Source organism: Arachis hypogaea, chromosome 12 (assembly GCF_003086295.3).
Source record: "Arachis hypogaea cultivar Tifrunner chromosome 12, arahy.Tifrunner.gnm2.J5K5, whole genome shotgun sequence".
NCBI lineage: Eukaryota > Viridiplantae > Streptophyta > Magnoliopsida > Fabales > Fabaceae > Arachis > Arachis hypogaea.
The window spans coordinates 117669204-117687980 of record NC_092047.1 but is presented as its reverse complement, the minus strand read 5'-3'; the positions used below and the strand labels follow the sequence as shown (position 1 = coordinate 117687980).

The window sequence follows — 18777 nt, the reverse complement described above, 5'->3', positions numbered from 1 at the left end:
AATTACTACCATAGCAGACATAAATCCAACTAAAGCTTTTAACAAAGACAAACTAACGGCAGAGACTAAAACCAAATGTTTTGATTTAAGTAAATCCATATGATCAATTTGTTAACTTGACACCACAAAGTGCAAGGCAATAATTAAGGGCTCACGTTCAAAGAGAAAAACAAGGATATATATGTTTACCTGCACAAAGAACCCTCCAGCCAGCATGAAAGTCATGACAGTTACTGAAGCCAAAGCTGTTGCCCTTTTCATGTCCATAAGTGTTGCTCCAATAGCAAGTCCAAGTCCCTAAATTCATGACAAACCATATTTAGAAATGAAGGCTAATATTGGTTTCTATGTTAAGCACATAAACAGAACTACTAAGAAAAGCTTTTAGGACCAAATCGAAATCACTGTAAAAAATAGTGACAAAAATAAAGTTTTTCCTTTTCTAATGCAGATACATACCTGAGCCGCCACAATGCAGAGGAAAAAGGGGTAGCATTGAGTCTCAAACCAGCCAAGAAGTAAACAACAAGGAGAAATAGTACTGGTAATATCAAGTCTAGTGCAAGGTCACTTATGATTCTGGCCAAGAAATATGCACTTAGTCCGTACATATCGGCCGCTCGCTCCGTACTCAGTATAGCTAGCTCTTGAGAAATGAGAATGTGACGGTAATGCTAGAACTTGAGAAGGGGGTTGAATCAAGTTGATTTCAGAAAAGAAATTCTTTTAGATGTTTTCCTTAAAGCAGATTATGCATGAGATTTTTTGTGTTTTGCCTCTGAATCCAGAACAGAACAGAGTAGGGAAGAAGAGAATCAGGTAAGTATGTATCCTGTTTTGCCTCTGTATTTTTATTTACATAGTTATAGTTATTTAACGGAATAAATTTGAATAAATAATTATAATATTATTGCATTAAAATTATTCTTAACATTGATAGCGAAACAGAGATCAGAGAATCACCCTTTTGTCATGTGAATTTTCTATCATCATTACAGACATATGCGATATTTTTCAACAACAAAGCTAGCTCTATAAACAATTGAATTAGACAATTATACCAAAAAAAAAGTTATAAAAAAGAAACGTTCATTATAATCTTAATCTTAACTATAAATATAAAAAAAAGTCTCGTGCCCCACAAATTCAACCCAACAGAATACATAAATTCAATTATAATTTTAGTCTTTATTATCTTATCTTATCTTTATCTTATCTTTAGTTGTTCTTATCTTATCTTTATTTGCTTTTATCTTTCATAGGACAATGTTCTATATATTCTTAATTTTACTTTTATATAGTTTACAATTCAATTCAATCAATCAACGATCAATAAAATTTCTTCATCTTTTCTTTCCTTTTTCTTTATTTTCCGTTTTGAATGATCGCTTGTGTTAGCTAATACAATAATGGCGGGTGGTTTCATAGAGAAGGGGTCTTCCGAAAAGAACTATCCCGGAAAACTCACTTTCAGAGTCTTCATAACATGTGTCACCGCTGCATTTGGAGGTCTTATCTTTGGATATGACTTAGGCATTTCAGGTGGAGTCACCTCCATGGATCCTTTTCTAAAGAAATTCTTCCCTGATGTGTACGCAAAGGAACACAACATTAAGCCCACTGATAACCAATATTGTAAATTTGATAGCCAAGTGCTCACACTCTTCACTTCCTCTCTCTATTTGGCTGCTCTTGTGGCCTCAATCTTTGCATCCAAGGTAACTCGAGCCTTCGGTAGGCGCCTCACCATGATCTCCGGCGGTGTTCTCTTTCTCGCCGGTGCAGCTTTGAACGGCTTCGCCCAGCAAGTTTGGATGCTTATTGTTGGCCGCATGTTGCTAGGTTTTGGAATCGGATGCGCCAATCAGTCTGTGCCGATCTACGTGTCCGAGGTTGCTCCATACAAATACAGAGGAGCACTTAACATGTTGTTTCAATTGGCAATCACCATTGGCATTTTTGTTGCCAATATTCTGAACTACCTTTTTGCCAAGATGGAGAACGGAGAAGGGTGGCGCTATAGCTTAGGTTTGGCAGGAGTCCCTGCAATAATGATCATCATCGGTGCAATGTTTCTTCCTGACTCACCAAACTCGTTGATCGAGCGTGGACAAGCTGAGAAGGCCAAGGAGGAACTAATCAAGATTCGTGGAACCAATGATGTTGACGAGGAGTTTAAGGATCTTGTTGCTGCCAGTGAAGCCTCCAAACAGGTCAAGCATCCTTGGTCTTCTTTGCTCAAAAGTGAGTACAGGCCTCACCTCACCATGGCCATAGCCATTCCCTTCTTCCAACAACTCACTGGCATGAATGTCATCACATTCTATGCTCCTGTTTTGTTCAAAACTATTGGCTTTGGTGGAACTGCTTCCCTTATGTCTGCCATGATTACCGGAGGTTGTAACGCCCTTGCCACCCTTGTTTCCATCTTTACCGTTGACAAGGTTGGCAGACGAAAGCTTTTTCTCGAAGGTGGTGCTCAAATGTTTATATGTCAGCTTGTGATCGCAGCTGCAATAGGTAGCAAATTTGGAACAGATGGAAACCCTGGAGTTCTTCCCAAGTGGTTTGCCCTAACTGTTGTGGTATTCATATGTGTCTACGTGGCGGGATTCGCATGGTCGTGGGGTCCACTAGGATGGTTGGTACCCAGTGAAATATTCCCGCTTGAAGTTCGATCGGCAGCTCAGAGCGTCAACGTTTCGGTTAATATGATCTTCACCTTTGCCATTGCCCAAGTTTTCACTTCAATGTTGTGCCATATGAAGTTCGGGCTCTTCATCTTCTTTGCATTCTTTGTGATTGTTATGAGTATCTTTATCTACAAGTTCTTGCCAGAGACAAAGGGTGTTCCCATTGAAGAAATTTCTCTTGTGTGGGAGAATCATCCTTATTGGAACAAATTCGTCAAGTCCTCTGCTCAAAAGAACAAGATTGCTGCGCCAGATTCTCAAGTTTAGGATTCCATAAATATTCTTATCTTTTCTATTTCTTTGGTTTACTGTTTATTATTGGTTTAGGTTTGTTTTTGTCTGGTTGTTATTGATGCGCCAGATTCTCAAAGTTTAGGATTCTATAAATATTCTTATCTTTTTTATTTCTTTGGTTTACTGTTTATTATTGGTTTAGGTTTGTTTTTGTCTGGTTGTTATTGATTCTTTGATATTCTATGAATCTTAAGAAAATTTTATAAATCCTTAAAAAAAAAAAAAAGAAAAGATGAAGAAATTTTATTGATTGTTGATTGATTGAATTGTAAACTATGAAGGTAAAACTAAGTATATATAAAGCATTGTCTTATGAAAGATAAAAGAAAATAAAAATAAGATAAATATAAGACAAGATAAGATAATAAAAACTAAAATTGTAATTGAATTTATGTATTCTGTTGGGCTGAATTTGTAGGTCACGAGACTTCTTTATTATTGTCATGAGCTAAGTAGTTTAATAATTGTCTACCTATACTTTTCCTTTCAATATATTTACAAATTTCTACAATGCTACTGTATGGAGACAAGCTGCTAGCTAGGCAGTATATATTACTGTCTCGAAGGCTTTTGAATATCAATCTCACTGGGAAAAAAGTGGTAGATTTTTTATTCCTATAAATTGGTGTTCCTTGGTGATTGTGAGATTGCAAATGTATTTATTTTTGCCATTTTTGCGACTTCTATATAGCCTTTAGTGCTTGCGGAACTTTGGGGCATTTTGCCATTTTCTATGGCCTCCCAACTGTTTCTTTAATAAGGCTTTATGAATGTCATGGTAGAATCAGATTCCCCAGACAGCCATTCATCTTTGCCAAGAGCTTAGGGAGGTGTTTTTCTGATTCTTCATGATGTGGGCTGATAAATGAAGTATTGGACCTATAATACTAACGTACACATTAAACCACACTTGGACTTTTAACCCAATATTAATGTACCCGAAATCAATTCAAACTCAACAGAATATTGCAGTGAAAACAAGGAAGAATCCCCAGAAGACAGCTATAAAGAAGAGTAGTCTGGCCTGAAATCCGATAGTGAAAATGTCAATTAATGCCTGAGAAAAAAATTGTCTAATCCTTGTAGCCTTTATAATACTCTTCAACTTCATCTGAGTATCCTTACAGTTATGTAGAGTAACTCGAATTTGTAAAGCTGATTCTACAGCTGAACTGATCCCGTATCGACAAAGGGAACTTTCATAGTGGATCAAAGTAAAGGGGTATATTCTAACTCCTTACTGCTGTTAGTGCTGTCAGTGTGTCATATCATTCCTTACATCCATGGTTTACATTCTCATGTAGTTTTCCTATGCAGACAAAGAGAACTTCTGTTATTGCACCCGCATTGCATCATTTATTTCTTGTATCTTTTTCCAAGTAACTTTTGCTGCTGACAACTTGTACACTGAAGTCTTATACAACACTGAAAGCTTTTTTTTCTCTTGTTCTGTTGATAAGATGATGAATCTACCATGGGGCAAGTGTATGGTATAGCCTTGAAGGATACAGCTCATATAGGAAACTCAATATAGGAACCTGATATAATGATCAGTTGGTCACTGAGATCCTCATTTGTTCTGAGTTTGAATTACAAATGTTCTTCACTCACTATTTGTGCTCTATGCTTTCCTTTTCTTTTAGAAGTTCATATGTCAGAATGTCAGTAAGTAATGTGTGATTAAGTGTAAGATGGAAAGATGTTGTCATACTCAAGATGTTCTTGTGACACAACCATCGCTAGACACTATTTATTGCTTATTTCTCTCAAAATAAGGCAAGTAATGTTTTTTGGTTTCTAAAAGTGGTTTAGATTCTATTTATTAATTGCGGCATATTCGGTGCTGTATACAGATATATCTCTTTTCTCTAACATCAAGATTAGTATAAACTTCAAGCAATTAAACTTGCGCAACAAATTGGTGGGTAAAAGAAAATTGCAGATGAATAAATGGCATCATTATTGGTGGGTAAAAGTAATTGCAGACAGAAGCATGGGTGCTATTATGTATTAATGTTTGACTTATCTGTTTATATGGAGAAAACACTCTCTTATGTAGCCTGCACCTTTTCTCAAAGACTTTTAGTACACAATACTAAAGTAGATAATGGAATCAAGATATATAGTTTAGCGTTTTTGAGATTGTGTTTGAGAGAACACAGGCTGATAGTAATATGAAGTTGTGTAAATTGATATGAATTGTTGTCATACACAAGTATAAACTCATGGAATATAAGAAAATCTAAACTACTCCTAAGAGATCATATAAGATACTGGCTTATTTTCAGGTACAATTAGGATAATATAAAACATTTTCGTATATTCTAAAGACTTTGTTTTTTATTTTAATCTTCTATTTTTTTCCCCACAGAATCCTAGAAATGCAGAACACTGAAAATAAAAGTAGAAAATGGAAACAGCAAGAAAACAGACTATTGGAGTTTTGTTCTTGTTTTGCTTGGATTTTCCTGCCTCCATCTTGAATCTGTTTTTCAAGCAGGGTTTGTTGGAGTAAAAGGTCACCAGTTATGGATACCATGCTTCTTAGGTTGCTTGGTTGGTTAAGAATACTTGCATGAGGCATAATATAGTTAACATCTCAGATTCTGATAACTTTTGTATCAGCTCAATTTTCATTATAGGATTGCTTCACTGAAGAACAAGACAATAAAAAAGTATATATTTGTTGTTGTATTATATTGGGGATGGAGGGATTTGCTGTGAAGTGTAAACTGTAAATGATCAATGTTATATGAAGAGATTTGTAAAAGTAGTTCAGTTCTTGTTATTTTAAATTAATCCCAAAAAAGAAAATAAAAAATAAAATATGTTGGAAATTCTCTATAGTGGATTAATCCAACTTAACAAAGATTAATCAGCTTTCAGTATATTTTGAAGATTGTTGGTTTTGACACACAATAAGCTAATCTAAACTAAGGCAGGCAACAACAAAATTCTGTGCAGAAAGAGTGCAACATTGTAAATAAATTGTTTTTGTGTTTTATCTTTATACATATAATTAACAAAATAGAAATGGAACGTCTTATTTAAAAAACAGATTTATGTTGAAACTATAATTAAAAAGGGAGCATATGCATGTGACATGAATTAACACTATATTTGTCTAGTAAAATGAGAATAGAGAAGTTCTTTTTTTTTAAAAAAAAGGAAAAATTGTATTGTACTATTTTTTAATGGTATAAAAGATAAATATTTTTTTACTTCATTGTTTATTGATTATTTTTTATACCAGAAGGAAAATCATACATATAAGATACAACATTATGCATATAACATTTGTTTTTGGTATATAAAACTGTGAATGGTAGGTGAGAAGTAAATAAATGTAAAAGTGGATAATGATATTGATGATACTTAGCATTGATATTGATACAGTTGATTCCCAGATGGAAAGAGATATACTTGACAAGTTACGACCTCACACTAATTTGAAAGAGTTATATATCTATGGTTACAGGGGTACAACCTTTCCAGATTGGTTGGGACATTCTTCCTACCGCAACATCACCAAAATAATGCTGGATGGTTGCAGGAATTGTTGTATGCTTCCTTCACTTGGACAATTGCCCTCTTTGAAGCACCTTGAAATTTCAAAATTTGAAAGTGTGGGGATTGTGGGTGCTGAGTTTTACTTTTTCCAGAACGATGAATCTTGTGTGAAGACACCACCATTTCAAAAGCTTGAAACTCTTTTGTTTAAGTCAATGCCTTGCTGGAAGGAGTGGCGTTCAATGGTGTTGAATGCATTTCCTCGACTTAGGGAGCTTACGATAAGGAAGTGTCCGTCGTTGAGAGGAGATTTGCCCATTCATCTATCATCTTTGCAATCACTTCAGATTGACAAGTGCGATGAGCTGAGTTGTTGTGTTCCAAGGGCTCCTGCGATTACCAGTCTTTCAATTTCAGGAAAGAATCTAGTGGGGTCCGTGGTGGAGGCCATTACCAACACGCAACTGACTTGCCTCACTTCTTTATGGATCTCAAATTGTTCCTCCCACATATGGTTTCCAGTGAGTGCTATTCCCCCATCACTACAACGCTTGACGATTCAGGAATGCAGAGAATTAGAATTCGAAATGGATGGGCAACATCACTCGCTGCAGGAACTATCAATACATAACAGCTGTGATTCAATTACATCCTTCTCGTTGTTGGATGCCTTTCCAAATCTCGTGAGTGTTTTTATCGGAAAGTCTGAAAAGATGGAGTGTATTGTGGTGTCACGCTCTCTTTCATCTCTCCGTTATTTAAATATCTGCGAGTGTAGGAGTTTGAAGTCCGTGTCGACGCTATGGATGGCAGCACCTCAGCTAGAGCATCTCACATTACTGGAATGCCCAGAGATCGAGTTGTCAGCAACAGGCGATCCACACCATAGCCTGAGATCTCTTGAGATCAGCTATAGCGAGAAGCTAGTGAGCAGTGCAGCATTCATGAATTCGCAATTTCATGGGCTTACTCATCTTACCATTTTTGGTGGATACGACGAGAGTATGAATTGCCTCCCAAAAGAAGGTTGGTTGCCTGCCTCCCTTGAGTCTCTCAGACTGTATGGCATGAAAAGTGTGGAGACGTTGGAATGCAAGGGACTTGCCCACCTCACCTCCCTCCAACAATTATCTATTGAGTACTGTCCGAAGCTGGAGAATATCGAGGGAGAAAAGCTGCCTGCCTCTCTAATAAAACTCACCATCATTCAAAGCCCTTTGCTGGGCTATCGATGTCAGATGAAGGATCCACAGCTTTGGCCCAAAATCTCCCACATCCCCGCCATTCAAGTTGATAGCAGATGGATTTGGTAATCCAACAACTTCAACAGGTAACTGCTTCTCTCTCACACAACATTATTCTGTTTTTCCCCAAATACATTTGTTTTTTGCACTAAGATTAATACTCTGCATATAAAGTGGCTCACTAGTTTTTCATTCTTCTTCTGCATTACAGTATTCTTACTCTTCATTCTTATTAATGTCTTATATCATTCCTTACCAACACAGTTGATGCTTTATACATTCTCATACAGCATATCCATCGAGCCAACAAGTAAGCACCCACATTGCCTCACTTCTTTCTCCTATATTTTTTCCAATTTTTTTCTGCTGAATGCTGATATTACGATACTGCAGCTTTTTCTCTTGTTCTATTGATAAGATGATAAAATTTACCATGGCGAAGTATACGGTATAATGGGAAGTTCAAGGTCATTGAGAATGCCAAATGGAAACTCTCCTGGAGACTGGAGAATGGGAGTCTTACTGCAACTGCTTCCAAGGAAGTGGTTAGCATGCCTTAAAGAAACCTGATTTCATGGTCACCGAGATTTCAATTTTATCTGAGTTTGAATTACAAATGTTCTTCACTCACTGATTCTGGTGTATAATTTGTGCTCTATGCTTTCCTTTGACTAATACACGTGTCAGTAAGTAATGTGTGATTAAGTGTAAGATGGAAAGGGCTAACTTAGTTGTACTTGATGAACAGAATATTCAGTTATAGATGTTTTTGTTCACAGTCCTATTCCTTGATGGCAATGCCGAAAGGGAATAGAGGCTGGGCCTTGACCAAGGCCTTGATGGCTATGCCGGAGAGTCCTTGGTTGAGGGGTTACTTTGCTGGAAAAAACATAAGATGGAAAAATGTTGTATATTTTCAACTTAAGTTGTTCTTGTATATGGTTAACAAGAATGCGCAATCACTTCTTATGGTGGTTTAATTGCAGCATATTTTGCCATGTTCTCTGTTCTCTTTTATGCACTGGAACACTAGTAAGAAATAACTATGGGATAGTTTGGTCCTCAAGGCACCACCATGATGCTTCATTGTACATATAAGTGAACATGATGTGACTTGATTATGTAATGAAAGTCAACTAAATATTAGGGAGATGATATCAATGAGTTTTAAATAATTTGTTTCTTGTTTTTCACCCATCAAAGAAAAAGGAACGAAGAAAGAAAGAGAAAAGACTCAATTAGTTAACCTACCAAGTTAAATTCTACAAAAATAGTTCATGTACATAAATTCTATCCAAATTTATTGGGAAAGGACCTAAACTTATGACCAAATTATAGCTATGCTTTTGGTTTGAAACTTTGACTAAGTGTAGCAACAAACAGTTAACACTCCTCTAATTTCACTACATTAGTCACAAGCTTCAGTCTATTTAACATTTTCAGACTTAAAACAGTTTCCAAAAAAAAAAAAAAAAAAACCTGAATTCTACAGACATTGATGTGCCTATGATAAAATATAGCATGCATTTGTGGTGTTGTGAACATGGTAAATTAGAATCAATATATACAACTTTGGACAGTAACACATCAATGTAGTCCTCTTTACAATTTGAGCATTCATCCAATATCACTCTTCATGCAAAATGGAAGCACTTTCTTCCAATCCAGGCTACTTCTTGTTATGCTTGGATCAATGATCTCATGCTCCGGATTGAAGCTTCATCCGCCGCAAGGAAAGATAAGCCAAGAACCGGTAGCCGAAAACCATGGCTATCAGAGCAGCAACCTCTGTCAAACCACTGTCAATTTTGATCCCGTTTACAACTGGAGTTAGGTGTTCATATTGCACCTTTAGCAGCAGTTTGTAGGTGTGGTAATTGAAAGACATGTACCGGATCCAAGAAATGAATATGGGAACTCTGCCAAAATTTAGTATCAAGTGTTAGCTTCTTCTGCTAGTAGATTGCTCAATTTATACATAGAAATTAGAATTTTGAGTCTAAAAAAATTCAAAACGTTTGATTTTCGACTATACCATTTTCTATAAAAATTCAAAACGTTTGAGCATTATGTCTTGAACAAAGCAAAGGGTGTTATTGTGGAGATTATGTTTGGTGTATTTTTTGTGTTTATGCTGGTAGACTATATATTTTAAATAGTGAGTGTGTCATGCTAGATATTATTGTACTACTTCTGATAAAAGTTTTCCTTAATCATCTCACCTTTTGAGCTCCCTCCAAATTTTGAGCATTCCATTAATATTTTGGTACGGTCTAGTGTCGACTTCTCTGATGTATTATAATATGGCAGCTTATTATTTGCCTCAGAATGCTGGGGACATAGCTAGGAAGTACATTAAAGATCCACAGTTGTTGTCTTACATAGATGTTGAGGTAGATGAAACAACTTACTTAATCTGAAGTTTAATCACTGCATTATTTTTCAACTCTGTTGGCCGTGATCAGTAATTTTACTTCATAAAAACTCTGTCATTGCAGTGTTTTTTAGTGAGCACAGTCAATGCTTTGCAGACCCTAATGATCAATGCAAGCATGGTAAATCTGTTGACCTATCTTGCTGCTACTTGCAGTTTAAGCAATGTTCTTATCATAGTCTCCAAAGTGTATTTCAAAGAAAGTTGTGGACAAAACAAAAAATTTAAATACAAAATTAACACTCAGCTATCTGCTATCAAGTATAGTGGCTGACTGCATGTTTTCATTTCTTGCTTTGGTGTTTGAATTTTTTTTTTTTTTTGGCCTCTAGGTTCTATGCGATAGGCACTTTGAGGGGATTAACTACCCCATTGGTGGTGTTGGTTGCATAAAGAAGCATGGGTGCTATTATGTATTAATGTTTGAATTATCTGTTTATATGGAGAAAACACTCTCTTAACAATGCATATAACATTTCTTTTTTAGTATTTGATTCTAAGTTATGTAATATTATTATGTGTATGTTCTTTTTGAAATTGTAAGGCCCCATTGTAGGTAGGGACACCAAAGACACACTGGCGGTACCTAGCTCGTGTTGATGGAACTTACGGACCAATGCCTCGCAAAACTCCAAAGGGATTACTGGGAATGCCATTCAATACCACGGTAAGTTTTTACTTCCGAAAGTTAGTAATAGGTTCGATTCTAGAACAATCCATTATACTCGTAGAACTGAGTGATTAAAGTAAGTGATATGTTAATTAAACCTTCAGGGCGTAAATGGTCTTTACTGTGTGGGTGATAGCTGCTTCCCTGGACAAGGTGTTATTGCAGTTGCTTTCTCTGGAGTCATGTGTGCTCATCGAGTTGCTGCAGATATTGGTAAGCTAGAACTTCCCTTTGAAATTGAATATACAATGACTCAATGAGTTTCACATTTTCTATTATGCTTTTCTAATTACTACCAATCAAATTTATAGTTGCATCTTTGCTCATGTTAATTTTAGACTTTTAGTACACATGGTGAGAAAGAGATAACAGAATCAGGATATAATTTACTGATTTCGATATTATGTGTTTTTTGGTGTGAAAGAAGAAAAATTAGGGAACAAAGGCTAACAGTAATATGCAGTCTACTTTTACATTGAAGTTAAACTCTTGAAATGTAAGAAAATGTGAAGATAAGATACTGTGTCTTTGTTATATATATATATTAGAAAAAGGGATAATATGAAACATTTTCATTTTATCTAAACAGCTTTCTTTTTTAAATTTTGTTTTTTTTTTTCTATTTGTTTTCCCATGAAATTTTAGAAAAGCATAAAACACTAGAAATAAAAATAGAAAATGGAAATAGACCATTGGCATGTGGCTTTCTTTTGCTTGGATTTTCGTACCTTCACCTTGAATCTGTTTTTCAATCAGGGTTGGAGAAGAAGTCATCAGTTATGGATACCATGCTGCTTAGGTTGCTTGGTTGGTTAAGAACACTTGCATGAGGCATAATATAGTTAACATCTTAGATTCTCATAACTTCTGCATCAGCTCAATTTTCATTATAGGATTGCTTCACTGAAGAACAAGACAATAGAAAAGTGTATATTTGTTGTTGTATTATCTTGGGGATGGAAGGATTTGCCATGAAGTGTAAAATGTAAATGATCAATGTATGATTGATAAAGTCTTCTTCATAAAGGTTATATGAAATGCTTTGTCAAGGTAGTTCAATGCTAAGAAGAAAAAGGAAAACATAATGTTGGAAGAGCTTGCCTCTATAGTGGATCAACCCAACTTAACTAAGATCAATCAGATTTCAGTGTAATAATCAAATTTATGCGGATAATACTATTGAAAATAACACAAGTTGTTGAAAGAAAGAGACTACCTGATGAGACAATATGATTAACTTTTTAATGCATTAATAGGATCAAATAACATCAATTTCGACGAACAATTTAACTGTCTCAACTTAGTTTAGTATAAAGTATAAACTTCAAGCAATCAAAGTTGCATTGCACTATTTATTTATTTTTTAAGTTTGAGATGAATAAATGGCCACAATTATTGGAGGGTGAAGTTGTTAAAAAATTCCGTTACTTGTTTTGAAAATTCTTGGACAGAGTGAATGAAACATATAATATGAAGTCCAATTGCAGTCACATACACAACATTGATATATATGATCATGAATGTTTTTGAAATAATATCAAATGTGTTTTAGGATCATATATATATTTTTCCTTTTATTTAAGGTAATGCAGGTCAATTATTGAGATACAAAATGAATAATGGAAAAGGAAGATGGGACCTAAGTGCTTTGTCCTATATATCCAAATATTCGTTTTCTTTCTTGTTCATGGATTACCAAAGGAAAAGGAAGAGATAAAGATCACAATGGAAAGGAAATTTAGTCCATTAATCATTTAATTGTTGCGTTAAACATGCTCTTATAAGCTAAGGTGTAATTGAATTACAAAAGTGTCCAACTGCCAAAAGGGACATGCAACTCCCTCCAATGACTAGAGTCTTTTCTGATGGCTGATGAATTGCATTTTATTTATTTTTTTTTTTTTGTGTCTTTTTTTTATAACAATCAAATAAACAAAATTGGTGGAAAGAAATAATATGTCAAAATAAGATTAGTGAGAATAAAAAATTCTCAGCTACGGATAATAATTGTCCTCTGAAATCAGTAAATTATTGAAAAGGAAACATCATTTAGTACCTACCCCATGTGATTTTCTCCGAAGACCATAAACCTCATCAAGTCAATTTCACTCACCACACAAACGAAACACTTCACTTAGCTTCTGTTTGAGAAAACCCAGAAACTATACTGCAAATTGTGAACCCTTTCCTCATCCATTACCTTTCTTTCTTTCTTCTGACTTTTGATCTCATCTAATCTGCTTCACTGGAGATTCAACCATGGCTGAAAAACTTTATGGTGGAGCTTACCTCTCTCCCTTTGTTAATACTGTTTTGGGCAACCTGTCTTCAATACTTGAAGATGACTCTGTCCTCTATGGAAACTACTCTGCCTTAGAGTTGCTTAAAAGGTTGCGAAACTGTCTTTGTGTTGTTAGATCTGTGCTTGATGATGCTGAGTACAAACAGTTCACTGACAAGGAAGTCAAGAAGTGGCTTGTTGATCTTCAAGATGCTCTTTATATGGCTGATGACTTGCTCGATGAACTCTCCACTAAAGCCGCTGTCGCTGCTACTCCAAGTGATCCAGGTAACTCTTCCTCTTGGTCTCGACTTGTTGATTCATATATTGAAGATACTGGTGATATGGAGAAAATAGTTCGAAGACTGGACTCTGTTGTAGAACGCAAAGATTCACTTTGTCTGGAGAAGAGTGCCAAGTTGGACATGTCATGGAGAAGTCCATCCACATCTCTCCTTGAACCATCGGAGATATGTGGCAGGAAAGAAGACAAGGAGGCCATACTGAAACTGTTGTTGGATGATGATGATGCTGCTGATGGTGATTTATCTGTCATTCCCATTGTGGGCATGGGCGGAATAGGAAAGACTACTTTGGCCCAATTGCTTTACCACGATGACAAAGTGAAGGACAATTTTGATTTTCAAGGTTGGGTTTGCGTGTCAGAAGAGTTTGATGTTGTCAAGGTTACTAAGACTATAATCGAGGCAATAACTTCGAAATCTTGTAACTTGACAGATTTGAATTTACTTCAGCTTGATTTAAAGGAAAAGTTGTCGAGGCAAAAGTTCTTCATTGTCTTGGACGATGTCTGGAATGAAATTTATGATGATTGGAATAAGCTTCTAAAACCTTTTCAGAAAGGGGTTAAGGGAAGTAAAATTCTTATAACTACGAGAAACAAAAATGTGGCTTCTTTAGTGCAGACTGTTTCACCTCATGAGCTACGATCACTGTCCGATGAAGATTGTTGGTTGGTGTTTTCAAAGCATGCACGTCTGTCAATAGTGTCTGTGGAGAATCCAACCCTGGAAAAAATCGGCAGAGATATCGTAAAGAAGTGTGATGGATTGCCCTTGGCAGCTCAAGCCCTTGGAGGCATATTGCGTGGAAATTCTGATATCAGATATTGGAATCATTTACTGAAGAGTGAAATCTGGGAACTCTCCAATGACAGAATAAATGTTGTTCCAGCGTTAAGGATAAGTTATTATTTTCTTCCTTCATATTTGAAGGAGTGCTTTATTTATTGTTCCTTGTATCCCAAGAACTATGAATTTAGCAAGGATGAATTGATATTGTTATGGATGGCTGAGAATTTTTTGCAACCAGTAGGTAAAAAGACCATGGAAGAAGTTGGCGGTGAATGCTTTGATGAATTAATTGCGAGATCATTTTTGCAACCTCACAGAACCCGTGAAAAGAATTTTGTGATGCATGATCTTGTTCATGATTTAGCAATGACATGTGCTGGAGAATTCTATTTCAGAGCTGAAGATCTTCGGAATGCAATTGAGGTTGATACTAAAGCTCGTCATTTGTCACATAACGCCAAAGGCAATTATCCATTGTCAAATCTTTTGGGAGTTTGTGATAGAGTAAAACATACGAGGACATTTATTGAAATCAATTTGAACGAGTGGATTCCATTCAATATGGAAAATGCAGCTTGTATTTTGTTGTCACAGTTGAAGTACATGAGGGCTTTGTCGTTGAAAAACTTTCCTCTTGTGTCAGTGCCTGATTCAATAGGTGAGTTGATTCATTTGCGTTACTTGGATCTGTCCGAGACCTACATTGTTACATTGCCGGAGTCATTGGGTAACCTGTATAACTTGCAGACCTTGAAGTTGTATTGGTGTAGAAATCTGAAAATGCTACCTGTTTGCATGAAAGACCTTGTAAATTTGCGCCATCTTGATATTAGAGAAACTCGTGTGCACGTGATGCCGAAAGGCATGAGCCAGTTGAAAAATTTGCAGTTTTTAAGCAATTATGTTGTTGGGAAGCGTGAAGAGAACAAGATCACAGAATTGGGAGCACTTACAGATCTACAGCAATCTATTTCCATTGACAAGTTGGAGAATGTGGTGAACAGCAGTGAAGCTTGGATGGCAAGAATGTTTGATAAGGATGGCATTTGTTCTCTGAAGTTGAGTTGGTTGCCAGATGAAGATGAGAATATAGTTGATTCCCAAACAGAAAGAGATATACTCGACAAGTTACAACCTCACACTAATTTGAAAGAACTAGAAATCCGGGGTTACAGGGGTACAACATTTTCAGATTGGTTGGGAAGTTCTTCCTACCGCAACATCACATATGTATGGCTGGATGGCTGCAGGAATTGTTGTATGCTTCCTTCACTTGGACAATTGCCCTCTTTGAAGCACCTTACAATTTTAAATTTTGAAAGTGTGGAAATTGTGGGTGCTGAGTTTTACTTTTACCAGAACGATGAATCTTGTTTGGAGACTCCATTTCCAAAGCTTGAAAGTCTTTTGTTTTCATCACTGCCTTGCTGGAAGGAGTGGCGTTCAATGGAGTTCAATGCATTTCCTGGACTTAGGGAGCTTACCATAATGGAGTGTCCCATGTTGAGAGGAGATTTGCCAAATCAACTTCCATCTTTGCAATCACTTCAGATTATGGGTTGCGATGAGCTGAGTTGTTGTGTTCCAAGGGCTCCTGCGATTACCAGTCTTTCAATTTCAGGAAAGCATCTGGTGGGGTCCGTGGTGGAGGCCATTACCAACACGCAACTGAGTTGCCTCACTTCTTTACGCATCTCAGATTGTTCCTCCCACATATGGTTTCCAGTGAGTGCTATTCCCCCATCACTACAAGAGTTGAGGATACGGGATTGCAGAAAATTAGAATTCGAAATGGATGGCCAACACCACTCACTTCAGGAACTATACATACGTAGCAGCTGTGATTCACTTGCGTCCTTCTCCTTGTTGGATTCCTTTCCGAATCTCGTGCGTGTTGACATCAAGTACTGTGGAAACATGGAGTCTATTGTGGTGTCACGCTCTCTTTCATGTCTCCGTTATTTATGGATCAAGCATTGTGGGAGTATGAAATCCGTGTTGACGATATGGATGGCAGCACCTCAGCTAGAGCGTCTCGAATTAGTGGGTTGCCCAGAGATCAATTTGTGTGCTCCAGGGGTTCCACACCGTAGCCTCAGATATCTTGGAATCAGCTACTGCGAGAAACTAGTGAGCACTGCAGCATTCATGAATTCACAATTTCAAGGGCTTATTCATCTTTGGATTGAAGGTGAATGTGAGAGTGTGAAGTGTCTCCCAAAGGAAGGTTGGTTGCCTGCCTCCCTTGAGTCTCTCACACTGAGTGACATTAAAAATGTGGAGACGTTGGAATGCAACGGACTTGCCCACCTCACCTCCCTCCATGAATTATCTATTTATGAATGTCCCAAGTTGGAGAATATGGAGGGTGAAAAGCTGCCTGCCTCTCTAATACAACTCATCATCTTTGGAAGCCCTTTGCTGGGCAAACGATGTCAGGAGAAGGATCCACAGCTTTGGCCCAAAATCTCCCACATCCCCGCCATTCAAGTTGATCACACATGGATTTGGTAATCCAACAACTTCAACAGGTAACTGTTTCTCTCTCTCTCTCACAACGTTATTCTGTATTTCCCCAAATACATTTGTTTTCTGCACTAACATTTATACTCTGCATATAAAGTGACTCACTAGCTTTTCATTCTTCATCTGCTTTACAACGTTCTTACTCCACATTGTTCATCAAGAGTATTCACTCATTGCTGTACTCTTACATGCTTTGATACTTGCTTCAGACCCTTGGGACATGATGAAATTAGGTTCTTCTTCCAACCTTGATTTAATATTCCTTTTGAATACTCAGAAAGAATGCTGTATCTTACAGTGCTTCATATGTTGCATACCATCAACTATGCAGCAAAGTATCGTATATTATTTTGATTTAATATTTGTTCTCTTTTCTTTCGTTTTATTGTTGATGCATTCCTCAATAAGAGAATGACGTTAGTTGAAGTGTGCTATTTCTTTGAGCCTTTTTTACCAAAAGAAAGTTCATGCAAGATAATTGATTTATCTAAACAAAATTTACCATAGTTTATGGTTGTAAAATGAATTGTGCTTTTGTTTCTGTGACATGTAGATAAAGTGCAGGGATAATCTAACTCCTGATTGCTGTTAGTGCTGTTCATGCATAGCACCATTCCATACATGCACGGTTTCTATTCTCATATAGTTTTCGTTTGGAGCTAGAGAGTACTTCTTGTGTGCCAGATGTAAGGGTGGTATTTTTGGTGTTGTTATGAACTAGTAAACACCAGCATTGCATTACTTCTTTAATGTATCTTCTTTTTTTTTTTTTTCCCAACTTTTGCTGCTGACAACTTATACATTGAAGTTTATTACAACACTGACTGCTTTTTCTTTTGTTCTGTTGATAAGGTGATGAAATCTAACGTGGGGCAAGTGTACAGTATACCCTTGAAGGTTATAGCTCATATGGGAAACAATTTCTAATATTCGCTTATCCAGAGGCAGAACTGAGATTGAGGCTGCTGATAAGCAAAGAAGGGAGTGCTCTGAGATAGGCATCACAATTGGTGCAACAATTTGAAGTTCTTTATGAGGTTCAAGATCCTTGAGAATGCCAAATGGACACTCTCAAGGAGAATAGAAGTCGCGCTGCGACTCCTTCTAAAGAAGTGGCTAGGAATCAGTAAAGAAACTTGATATCATGATCACTGAGATCTCCATTTGATCTGAGTTTGAATTACAAATATTGTTCACTCACTGTTTGTGGTGTATGCTTTCCTTTCCTTTAAGTACTTCATAGTTCTTATGTTAGTAAGTAATGTGTGATTAGTTGTAACATGGAAAGGGATAACTTAGTTGTACTTGAAGAAGAGAGTATTCAATAAATAGTACATGTTTTTGGCCCCAGTTCTATTCCCTAATGGCAATGCCGAAGGGGGATAGAGGCTGGTGGTAATTTAGAAGTCTTAGAATCTTATATGATTGTCTCTAAATTCTTTTATACTAGACTAAAACAACAACATTAGTATACAGTATAGATTTAAAAGTGTTATATAATTTATAAATTGATTAAATAATATATATAAATTAATCTTAAACTTGAAAATATTGTACAAAATATTAATTCTGGTATTTCTATATAGTTCAATATAATTATTCAAGTAGAAGGAAATATGAAGTAAAATATTATGTATTTTAAAAAAAATTACAGGTATTTGATACTAAAATTGTACAAAGTTACATATTCATTTATTGTTTTTATTTTTATATTATTTGTAGTTGACAGATTTATTAGTCTTCTTATATGAGGTTTGTTTTACTTTTTTGTTTTTTCTTCCTATTGAAGTTGTTTGTTTGTTCTTCTTCTCATATGTTTTTATAGAGATGAATCTTTCTAAAATATTAACTTGTTTGAGTTTTGTACAATCATTTTTATTAACCTTTGTATATAAGTTTTTCATTTGAAGATATTTCTTGAATTTTTTTTATATATATATTTTTTTGTAGTTTCTTGATTGATATGTGATCTTTGTCTGAAAAAATTAGTATTCATGGTAGTTTTTATAATGTTTTTTTTAAAAAAAAGGA

General features: G+C 36.0%; 5 protein-coding genes across 12 annotated transcripts in view; all 5 read left to right on the top strand.

Annotated features, from left to right (window-relative positions):
* Nucleotides 1-18777, top strand: part of LOC112728706 (prolycopene isomerase, chloroplastic) — a 66815-nt gene that overhangs the window by 20884 nt on the left and 27154 nt on the right. The window contains exons 2-4 of one of the 2 annotated variants that reach the window (XM_072209970.1): nt 10732-10842; nt 10950-11058; nt 11602-11938. In XM_072209970.1, the coding sequence (XP_072066071.1) occupies nt 10732-10842; nt 10950-11058; nt 11602-11675 (294 nt within the window). In that variant the 3' untranslated portion in view covers nt 11676-11938. Of the gene's footprint in view, nt 1-10731; nt 10843-10949; nt 11059-11601; nt 11939-18777 lie in introns of those variants that run through there. The other variant, XR_011868971.1, reaches the window with a different exon arrangement.
* The window catches only part of LOC112728696 (putative disease resistance RPP13-like protein 1), a 57875-nt gene that overhangs the window by 16954 nt on the left and 22144 nt on the right, over nt 1-18777 (top strand). The window lies entirely within an intron of this gene.
* Nucleotides 1283-3097, top strand: LOC112728701 (sugar carrier protein C-like). Its single transcript, XM_025778963.2, has one exon. It carries the CDS (start codon nt 1410-1412, stop codon nt 2958-2960), a length of 1551 nt encoding a protein of 516 aa, XP_025634748.1. The 5' UTR covers nt 1283-1409; the 3' UTR covers nt 2961-3097.
* Nucleotides 5248-8739, top strand: LOC112728703 (putative disease resistance RPP13-like protein 1). 4 transcript variants are annotated; one of them, XR_003166297.3, is made up of 3 exons: nt 5248-7827; nt 8006-8051; nt 8135-8739. XR_003166297.3 is itself a non-coding variant. In XM_072209969.1 (3 exons), the coding sequence occupies exon 1, from the start codon at nt 6347-6349 to the stop codon at nt 7808-7810; it is 1464 nt and encodes a 487-aa protein (XP_072066070.1). In that variant the 5' UTR covers nt 6335-6346; the 3' UTR covers nt 7811-7827; nt 8032-8051; nt 8135-8739. The 4 variants fall into 4 exon arrangements, 3 of the variants coding, with proteins under 3 accessions (XP_025634749.1, XP_072066070.1, XP_072066069.1); XM_072209969.1 differs by having other exon boundaries at nt 6335-7827; nt 8032-8051; XM_025778964.3 differs by having other exon boundaries at nt 8006-8739.
* Nucleotides 12842-18145, top strand: LOC112728707 (putative disease resistance RPP13-like protein 1). 4 transcript variants are annotated; one of them, XR_003812799.2, is made up of 3 exons: nt 12842-16751; nt 17300-17432; nt 17599-18145. XR_003812799.2 is itself a non-coding variant. In XM_029290951.2 (2 exons), exon 1 carries the CDS (start codon nt 13105-13107, stop codon nt 16732-16734), a length of 3630 nt encoding a protein of 1209 aa, XP_029146784.1. In that variant the 5' UTR covers nt 12876-13104; the 3' UTR covers nt 16735-16751; nt 17599-18145. The 4 variants fall into 4 exon arrangements, 1 of the variants encoding a protein (XP_029146784.1); XR_011868969.1 differs by lacking the exon at nt 17300-17432 and adding an exon at nt 16908-16979 and having other exon boundaries at nt 12915-16751; XM_029290951.2 differs by lacking the exon at nt 17300-17432 and having other exon boundaries at nt 12876-16751.